The sequence below is a fragment of the Seriola aureovittata genome, chromosome 12 (assembly GCF_021018895.1).
Source record: "Seriola aureovittata isolate HTS-2021-v1 ecotype China chromosome 12, ASM2101889v1, whole genome shotgun sequence".
Classification (NCBI taxonomy): Eukaryota; Metazoa; Chordata; class Actinopteri; order Carangiformes; family Carangidae; genus Seriola; species Seriola aureovittata.
In genome coordinates this window covers 20,068,243-20,077,899 of record NC_079375.1, presented here as the reverse complement: position 1 = coordinate 20,077,899, position 9,657 = coordinate 20,068,243, and the positions used below count along the sequence as shown (strand labels likewise).

Sequence of the window (9,657 nt, the reverse complement as noted above, 5' to 3'; positions counted from 1 at the left end):
AGGCTCCAAAAATCTATGTGGATACCCCCATCTGTAAGAATCATTCCTTTATACCTGGTCTGACGATTATGTTTTTTCCACTTGGAAACAAAAAGGTATTGTAAGTATTGTAGGTGACCTTTATATTAACTGGAACTTTGCGTCATTTGCAGTTACAAGCTGTTTGTAATATTCCTACGTCACGTTTTTCCAGATATCTACAAATTCGAGACTATGTCAGGAAACAAATGAATAATTTTGAAATTCCGGACAAATATGAGTCCCTGGAGACAAAAATTGCAAATATCTCCTGTTTGTCTTTGAGGGGTTACCTTTTTCTATCAGATCCTACACAAGAAAACTCTATTAAACACAGCAGGACTTCAGCAGGCATGGGCGAATTAAATTAGTTTAGAACTGAAATATGAGGTTTGGGATGAGTGTTTAAAGAGCATACATGACTGTCAAGGCAATGTCAGCCATAGTCTCATACAATTTAAAACATTACATAGATTGGGATTGGTAATCTGACATACTCTTTCTGGTCATGCAGTAAACTTAACACCTATTGGAAAGCATTTTTCATTGTCTTTCAGAGGCATTTGGGAAGCAGTGGGTGCTTTACTATCTGTCTTGTTTGGAATGGTAACTGCAAAGAAGTTAATTTTACAAATGTGGAAGCTGGACTCTGTACCCACATATGATTTGTGGCTGGGAGAAATGGCAAACACACTACATTTGGAGAGACTGAGATTTTACAATGAAGATGTGTGCTTGATAAGATTTGGGACCCTGTTCTGTAATATTTTCAGGCTAAGAATTAATGTGTGGAGTCCAATGTGAAGCACCATGCCTTTCAAAAGGTACTTTGTTGTTGCTTTTTTTTTTTAATCATTGCTGATGATATGAATTACTTTTTTTTAATCATTATTAATCATTACCTTGCACTTAATTTATCTGACTGTGGCTACTGTTATCATGATTGATGTGCTGTCTGTTTGTTTGTGGGATTTTTTTTCTTTCTCTGTTTTCTGTATGTTTGTTGAATATGCAGCAAAAAAATTACATATTTTGAAAAATAAATAAATAAATGTGAAATAACAAAAGCAGTGTTTTCTTGAAAATGATCGACTCTCTTAGATATGTTCATGTACCAAAATGGGAAATAACGATTGAAAAACAAAGTTAAAATATGTAACAGCTGTACATAATACTGGTCTGTGTACTTTGTTCACATTTTTAAAGAACCTAATTTCAGCAAAATACTATTGCAAAATGTGACTGATCTGAGTACATTTCTGTTGACTTCCGAACAACAGCATAATGACAGTAACTCATCCTAATGTTTACTATTTCTCAACCTTTAAGCTCATTGGGGAAATGGCCTTAACAATTATTAACCGTTCCAGATCTTAACAAGGCTCTTCACCCTGCTTTATCATAGTGGACGAAATGAGCATGAGGTATCTTGGATTTGTTCTCCTGGTTTGGATGCATGGAGTGCTGCATGGTAAGAACAAATCAATTCTGTCACTTACAAACATCTCAGTTTGTTAAATATATGTTTAGTATGTACTTTTGTGTATCATTGTATTTCAGCACAAGATGCAGCTAAGTCTTGTAGCGCTCCCAAACTGGCTGGTGGTTATTTTGTCCCTGTTCAAAGAAATTATCCTCCTGGAGCTAAGATCACTTATGCCTGTGATGACAGATTTAAACCAGTAGTGGAGGATTGGTGGGCAACCAGCACATGTGAAAATGGCACATGGGTTCATGAACCACAATGTATTGGTAAGTGTTTCATAAAATCCTTCTACTGGATTAGGTTGGAGGTGATTTGTATATCCTGCCAAGGAATAATGTCAACAAATCATTCAATACATGCACTGAAAATGCAGTCAGAGTCAGTGAGATTTTTGGAAGCACATTATTTCACCAATTAAATAGGAGAAGCATAAAAACGGCATTTCAAATTTTGTGCACACTAACGCCTCCTCTTTTTAAATGCAACTTTTTCAAATGCAACACCCTCCCCCAATCCCCACCGAAAGGCCTCAAGATGAATCACCAGTAAGAAATATAAAAAATAAAATAAACTAGAAAATTCCAGGGAAATTTTGAGTGCCACGGGGGCTACTGCCGGGATGAGTACATAATTTATTTCCAGTGTTCAAAAGTCACCCTGATCATATTCTGGTTTTGAGAAATGTCTTGATATAAAAGACTCTGATATAAAACAATGTCACATCCCTCCATCATGTATTATGTGGGAAATATCTCATATTCTGTGTTGTTTTTTTTAATAAAACAAGAGGCAACATGTCTTCAAACTGGCATTTAAAGGGTTAAAATCCTGAAAACTAATAAACATTTGATAGGTTTGAGCAGAACTGAAGTGGTTTAAGAGATTTATGGAAAAAAAATATTGATATATGATGATTTTATAGCATTTTCTTTGTGTGTCCTTTTTTGGACGCAAGGAACCCCAGAGGGTACAAAATGTGTTACCAGTGTATAATAGACCTGTAACAGTAACTGACATTAGATTTAAAAAAAGACACTTTCTTGCAGAAATCCATACCTTCAGCTGTAACACAGCCAAAATGATCAGCAAATCAAAAAAGAAAAGTGAAGAAAATGTCCAAAAAAGGACAGAGGGACCCCTGAGGGTTAATAAATCCCATGAACCGCTATTTAAATTACCACTATTATATTTCTTTCTGTGCTAAATTTAACATTACTGGGGAGGAGAGCAACGCGACTAAGTGACAGCGAGAGAGGGCTAGTAGCTTCTCCTCTCCTCTGTCTCAGCGGAGACCGTCACAACTTCATTCACTCTTTTAACAAAACAAAAAAAAAAGCAACGAAGGAAGCAGTAAATGGACTTACATATTTAAGACCTAACTAAATGTAATTTAAGACCTAACATGCGGCTAATGTAAAGCAAGCGGAGCTTGGAGAGTTGGTTATCTGGTTGCTAGGCGCACGCACGCACGCACGCACACAGGTCAGGAGCTGCCGTTGCCATGGCAATGTGAAAATCTGCCCAGAATTTGGCTTCTACGTGGCTTCAAACAACTGCAAATTATGAGAAAACTGTTACTTCTTTTCATAAACCGAAAAGACCGTGACAGACACTGAAGCCAGAAGTTCCTACAGTCTCTATTTTATTCAGATATTCCTTAAAATGAGTGAGGAAGCTCAGTGCGAAGACAGAGAGAGATTCTTTTGGAAAAAAATGACGATTACATTAAGTGTCAATGAGAGTGAGACAGGTATTGCTGCCGGACTCGGCACCCCCGTTTAAATTTTGTGCAGACCCTGCCTGTCAAAGTTACATTTTATGAATCCCAACAACTATGTCTACATTTTCAGAAAGAATTATTTGTCTCCTTTTTACGGTTTGGCCGCGAGCTCGAGTTAAAAATAAAAATAAAGGTTATTTTTTACTGCTTCACGCACTCTAGCCAACTGACGCTTTCACTCTAACTTTGAAGAAAAAGTGATTTCCACTCCTCCTTTGAGTGCTCACAGTTTGAAAAGTTTACATGTTATGTAAAAACAGTTCATGTCTTTTTGAGAGAGCAGAAGTTTTCCTCCGTTTTATAGTTTGAATCACATTTCTACGTGCAGGTATGAGAGAGCTGGGTGACTTAGAAAAAAGGTGCAATTTTGTCGAAAAAAGGTGGGTTTCTAAAGAAAATTCCAATGCATTTCTAATACATTATTTATTCCCAGTTTTTTGGGAATAACTTTGGGAAAAATTGGAATTTTAACACCAAAAGTCATAGCACCCCTTGCGGGATCAAGACGCACGTTTTGATGTATATATTACCGGGGTTTTCTCAAAGCTGCGGGACGAGTTACGCGCCGAAATTTGGCGGAAGAATAATAAACCCGAAACAGAATATTAATAGATGCCCCGAGGCACTCCTCTCAGCTATTCTAGCTGTAGAGGAGTGCCTCGGAGCTGAGCAGCCGTGGCACTAATAAATAGATAAGAATTCTGTTACTGAAGGTTATGTTTATTTATTTATTTATTTTTATCTAATCTTTGCTTCTTCTCAACTTGTGAAGTAAGGTACATATTACTTCATATTTCAAAAGTATCTATATCAAACATTCATAAAAGTAATTTTGTAAGTCTAAAAATGTTGAATAAGACTGAAGTTTTGTTGTTTTTTCCTCAGATGAACAAGACTGCATTTCACCAACAATCCCCAATGGATATAACAGTAAAAACTCAACTTGGTATAAGAACGAAAGCGTATTAAGGACAAAATGTAACAACGGATATGAACACAAAGACCGAGTCACAACAGCCAAATGTGTAGATGGAAACTGGTTGTCTTTGCCCATCTGTCAGAGTAAGTCTGGCAGATATGTTAATTGAGAAACAAAAAAGGAAAAAAAAACAGTTCATAGGTTTCCATGTCTAAATCCTGAACCAGGTTCATCATCTGCAACAACCAAGTAGTTATTCATAGGGACAGCTTCTCCTGTTCCTCTTCATGATTTGTTTTCTTATTTACAGAAAGTACCACTGCATGTGGCCAGCCCCCTAAAGTCCCCCATGCTGTAATAATTCATCAGAGATACCAGGAGGTTTTTCCTGCAGATTCAGAAGTGCTGTATAAATGTGAAGATGGATACGCTACAGAGGAAGCATCCAGCAGCAAGTCCATCTATTGCATAGCTGGGAACTGGGATGAAGTCCCAACATGCAGTAAGTGGACAATGTGCTGAGATATGCAGGGATGAAAATAACATTTATGAATTGGTATTAAAGTGGATATTATCAATATTTATATATTAGCAATGGATCACATGACATAAAAGCATGATGGGAAAATGATTAACCATTATGGAAGAAATGCACAAAAACAACAAGGTGGTATGATAACTAACCATAACTAATAAGTGGTGTGTTCACTGTCTCTTATAGGATATTCTAGCAGGTCTGGATCAAATACAAAAGAGAGTCAAACTCAAATCCGAAGTAAATAACTTAATTTCTCCTTATACATTATATGTACAAGTTAATATCTCAACCAACAAGAAACCTTTTTGTTTTTTCTATTTCAGTCAGCAACTGTGGAAAACACCCTACCATAGAAAATGGTGACGTTGTGAAGACTACTGACATGTTTTTGAGATTCCGCTGCAATAGCTTTTACAGACGAGTGGGTCCAGAGAAAGTGATGTGTGATGCAGATCACACATGGTCAGAAATACCCATGTGCGAAGGTATAAACAAGTCAACCCTACTAACTTTTATTTCAGTGCTCTGTCCACAAGGGTCTGTGTATCTCCTTGTGACTCGATTTTCCACTCAGAAATAGGTATTAAAAAGTAAAAAGGAGTTGTTGTTAAAAATTAAAATTTAACTACTAAGGCAATAATCTTTTTTATGATCAAGAAGGGATGGGAGAAATTTTAAAAAAATTTTATTTCCTATGACAAAAATGAAAATCACCAGACAACAAACAAAAAAAGGCAAGTTAGTCTGAGACAGGTGATACTGATTCTGCCGCATACTCATCACAGGAACGTGCAAAGCTAAAGCGGAAACTACCAGATATTTTAGTGATTTTAAGGCGAATTATGGCTTGAAAACAAAGCAGTATTCTTTCTTGGGTTTATCAATGATGATAATCTATAGTGTATAGTTTATGAACGTTTAGAGTCACTGCAGACATTATAAGTTTCAAATGATGTTACACACATGTTATATTTTTGGCAGTTTTAGCTTAACAATGTGGATTTCATGAATGTTGCATGCATCTTGGCAACAAATAAAACAGGGAATACAAATTTCTGCAGCAACAAAATCAGTTCTACCAGATAATGCATCTCTACATGAATCAAATGTGGTAATTATTATTTTTTTAATCCATTTCTGCTTAAAAGTGTGAATTTCAAACATCTATCACTCACTTGGTCTGAGGAAGAAAGGGATGTAATATAAAACACCAGGATCCGTGTTGTGACTTTCTGGAGATGCATGAATCAAATTTTGGTTCAATAATATATATATCTTGTCCATTTTATCTCAACAATCTGAATTTAATACATTTAATTTTAATTATGACCTCATAGCTAAAACATGACAGCTGTAATCAGCAGTGTGCCCTTCTCTTGTACTCCAAAAGGACACATCAAATAAGACTGAGGGAGGAATATAACAGCGCTATTGATCAACTTTGACTTGACTGATTGAATCAGATTTCCATTCAAAGGTCCAGTCATTTGGAAATTGCAGAAAAATTTTCTTTAACTGTCTGAAATGAAATTCTTTGTCTAAAAATGTCTAATATCTAAAAACAGAAAAGTGAGAGTTTGCCCCCAGATATGTCCAGATGAAGCATATCAAGAGTGCAACTTCTCAGTCTAATAACTCCTAACGTTCATGAACTACAGACTTTGGATAACTCATCATCATTGATAAACTCCACAAAGAATACTGCATCATTTTAAGCCCATACTGGTGAAAAAAAAAAGTATATTTTGTTACAGGAAATAAAAAAGGAAAATCAAGCGTATTACAGTTTTAAGTTTTGTATTTAAAAATGAAATCAACTAACGGCTTGTTTGTTTTTAAAACCCCGTTTTTTAAAGTAAAATCAAAAGACCAAAATATACATTGACCCAGTAGGTAAAAACTTAAAGTGTTGTTCCTTGTGTGCAGCTGCCTTCTGTTCTTTGGACACTACTGAATATCCTGACTTAATACCTGATGGAGTTAAATATATAAAAGATGGTGACAGAGTGGAATTGAAATGTCTGAAAAAACACTGGCGCTGGGTGTCAGATCATTACTCTTTGGTCCAGTGCATTAATCGAAAAGTTAAGTTAACAAAATGTAAGTATCACTTTAAGCTCATTACATTAATATGTTTTTGACAGAAATACAATAGCATCATGATGAAGCACGAGGAAAGTGACAAGGTTTAAATATTAGTGTGATCCTTACAGGCTATTAAAGGATTTGTTCCCAGGCTCAGCTCTGGTGTACGATTAACCTTAGCCTTAAAGGAATTGTTTTGACATTGTGGGAAATACACTTATTCACTTTCTTTCCAAGTGTTAGATGAGATGATTGACACTGTTTTCATGTCTGTACTCTAATATGTAGCTAGAGCCAGCAGCTAAGTAGCGTAGCTTAGCACAAACACTTTCAACAGGAGGAAACAGCACCTGGGTTTGTCCAAAGGTTTATAAAATCTTCCTCCCTGAACCTCTAAAGCTCTCAATGATCACTTCAATATATTTGTTTGATTCGTACAACAAACAAAGTGTAAAAACAACAACTTGTAGTTATACTGGGATTTATGTGCTGGACTATATTTGGCTGAGATTCTCTGCTGGTTGCCAGGCAACCTCAAGGTGATGACCAGAGAGCTGAAGTCATGACATCATACCTGGGCTAGCGTCTGTTCCCCTATAGCTTCTGAATCTAAATGCTATCTCTCATTTAGCATTTCTTCCATCATTTTCTCTGAAGTGAAGTGTGTTTCTGGGGTTATTATTATTATTAGTAGTAGTAGTGGTAGTATTATTAATATTATTATTATTATTATTATTATTATTATTATTATTATTATTATTATTATTATTATTATATTCATGGCTGTGCTTCTATATGATTATTTTTAGGTTGTGGCTATTTCGAAAGAAATACGGTGAGTGTTATTCCTTGCATTTATGATTATGTATTTATAGTATACTTGTTTTTTTGTTTTTTTTATTATTAATGTTTATATAACTATTTATTGTCTTGTGACCAGAACACTTGCTGGGGCTCTATGACCATGTTGTCTTAGGACTTGATCACCACTGACTGAAAACGACTGCCAGCCTGGAAACTTAGTTATGGTGATTTCACACAATGTGTTGAGTTTTTCAGAAACTGTTTCAGGCTTCTCATTTTGATATATGAATCCCTGCATAATGTAGTAGTACATTTTTGTCTGTATTCTCAAAGCCACAAAAATGACTGGTGAATGGCCTGAATAAAATCTCAACACTAATCTGTATAGAATTGTGTTTCTACAGTTTTTTGTGTCATAAAAAAAACAAAACAAAACAAAAACCCTGCTTATCCTGTTCAGGATCACAAGTGGCAGGCGGCTTTCCCAGGTGGACCACATCCTGGACAGGCTATCACTTTGTCACAGGACTAATGACTCACACAGATTGATTAATTAATTAATCAATCAATGGTGAATTCTGTGATTGCTGTGACACAATTAAAATCCACCAACAAAACTACCCCAGGATGCAACTGATACTTTATTGTACGTGATTTCTTGCCATTCAGCTTTACTGTTTCCGTTTCTTTATCCCCTCAGTTACTAAAAATAAGTAATTTCACAATTAATCACATTTCATAGGATTATATGTCTGTATTCAAAGTAAGTTTCTTGCACATGTACATGACTACATCAACTTCTAATATCTAATCATTGTGCTCATTTATGCCAGATGGGTTAAAAAATAATCGCCTCACTATGTTTATTTTGCATTGCACAGTTACAAAGATTTTGAGTGCAAATCAGGTAACTGTGTGAATCATTGTGATGCCACAAAAACATGTGCCATTGCACATGTAAAATGTGATGACTGCTGAGCTTTGAAGATGTGAATTCAGCTGTAAATGAGACATAACTTCATCTTGGCAGCGTATATTTACATTTTATTGCTTAAAGATTCTCCCCAGGCATGTTTTCATATACTCTGCTTTGAATGATAACTTGTGTCAACAAGTTAGTGGCAGATATAAGTAATGCACTCATGTTGTAAATGAGATTCTGACTGAATATTTCAGGTTTAATATATGTAAAATTCTATAAACCTTCAGTGACTTGACCAAAGATAGGTATTTGCTCTGACCAGCGTTGCTCTTATATTAGTGGTAAGTTGTCATTTAATAGATCATTGGATTTAAACATGCTGCCAACATGCATGTTAATTACTTGGTGTCTTTTGTTTGATACCATACAATGTCTCCATGTTGAAACAGGTGTAAGTATTTGCATTGTTAAAGTCAAGTTTGATTTGTGAGGCACTGTAGGTGACTGTCATTCAGTGACCAATGGTCAGAAATATTGTTGCTTTTAGATATTGTGCTCATCCAGAAGTGATGAAGACACACTCAGCTGGATAAATAATTAAACCAGGGGAGGCATAAAACTGACCCGAGATCACAGCAATCCGGGAAATCATTTTGAAATTTGAACTCTAAATAATAATCAATCAATAGTATTTTGTTGACTGTTGCAGAGCAAATGACCCTCAGATAGTCTGGTAGCTCTTCTCTAGGAACAAATTAATCATTATCATAGACCTTTCCCAAACAAATTTACAAATGTGGAATTAATACAATGAACATAAAAACTGTGTCAGTCTTTGAAGTATGAACAAATTTATGTTATGCAAGGTCATGAAGCAATGCTGAACACAAAGCTGACGTTTGTTAGCAAATTCATTGAAAAGAGATTCTTTTGCAAAAGTGACAGATCTGAATGTGGAGCCTATGTTCTTATTGTAACGCTGGTGATTCTTAAGCTTGTTAACTATAAACTAAGTTCTTACTGAATCCATCTACATTTGGGTCGTGGGTAGAGCGATGACTCAGGGACAGATTTCTTCTGGCTAACTTCATCCACTTTAATGTCC

At 35.6% G+C, this 9,657-nt stretch overlaps 1 protein-coding gene across 1 annotated transcript; it reads left to right on the top strand.

The window, feature by feature from the left end:
* The first annotated feature begins 823 nt into the window (after positions 1-823).
* Positions 824-8,020, top strand: LOC130178335 (complement factor H-related protein 1-like). Its single transcript, XM_056390450.1, has 10 exons — positions 824-842; positions 1,389-1,489; positions 1,579-1,770; positions 4,170-4,346; positions 4,514-4,705; positions 4,925-4,978; positions 5,065-5,226; positions 6,668-6,841; positions 7,636-7,661; positions 7,767-8,020. The coding sequence occupies exons 2-10, from the start codon at positions 1,432-1,434 to the stop codon at positions 7,800-7,802; spliced, it is 1,071 nt and encodes a 356-aa protein (XP_056246425.1). The 5' UTR covers positions 824-842; positions 1,389-1,431; the 3' UTR covers positions 7,803-8,020.
* The last annotated feature ends 1,637 nt before the right edge of the window (positions 8,021-9,657 follow it).

Coding starts and splice junctions, on each gene's coding strand:
- LOC130178335 (XM_056390450.1), top strand. CDS start 1,432: ATGAGCATGAGGTATCTTGGATTTGTTCTCCTGGTTTGGATGCATGGA. Junction 5,227..6,667: donor AGAAATACCCATGTGCGAAG/GTATAAACAAGT, acceptor CCTTGTGTGCAG/CTGCCTTCTGTTCTTTGGAC. Junction 6,842..7,635: donor AAAAGTTAAGTTAACAAAAT/GTAAGTATCACT, acceptor GATTATTTTTAG/GTTGTGGCTATTTCGAAAGA.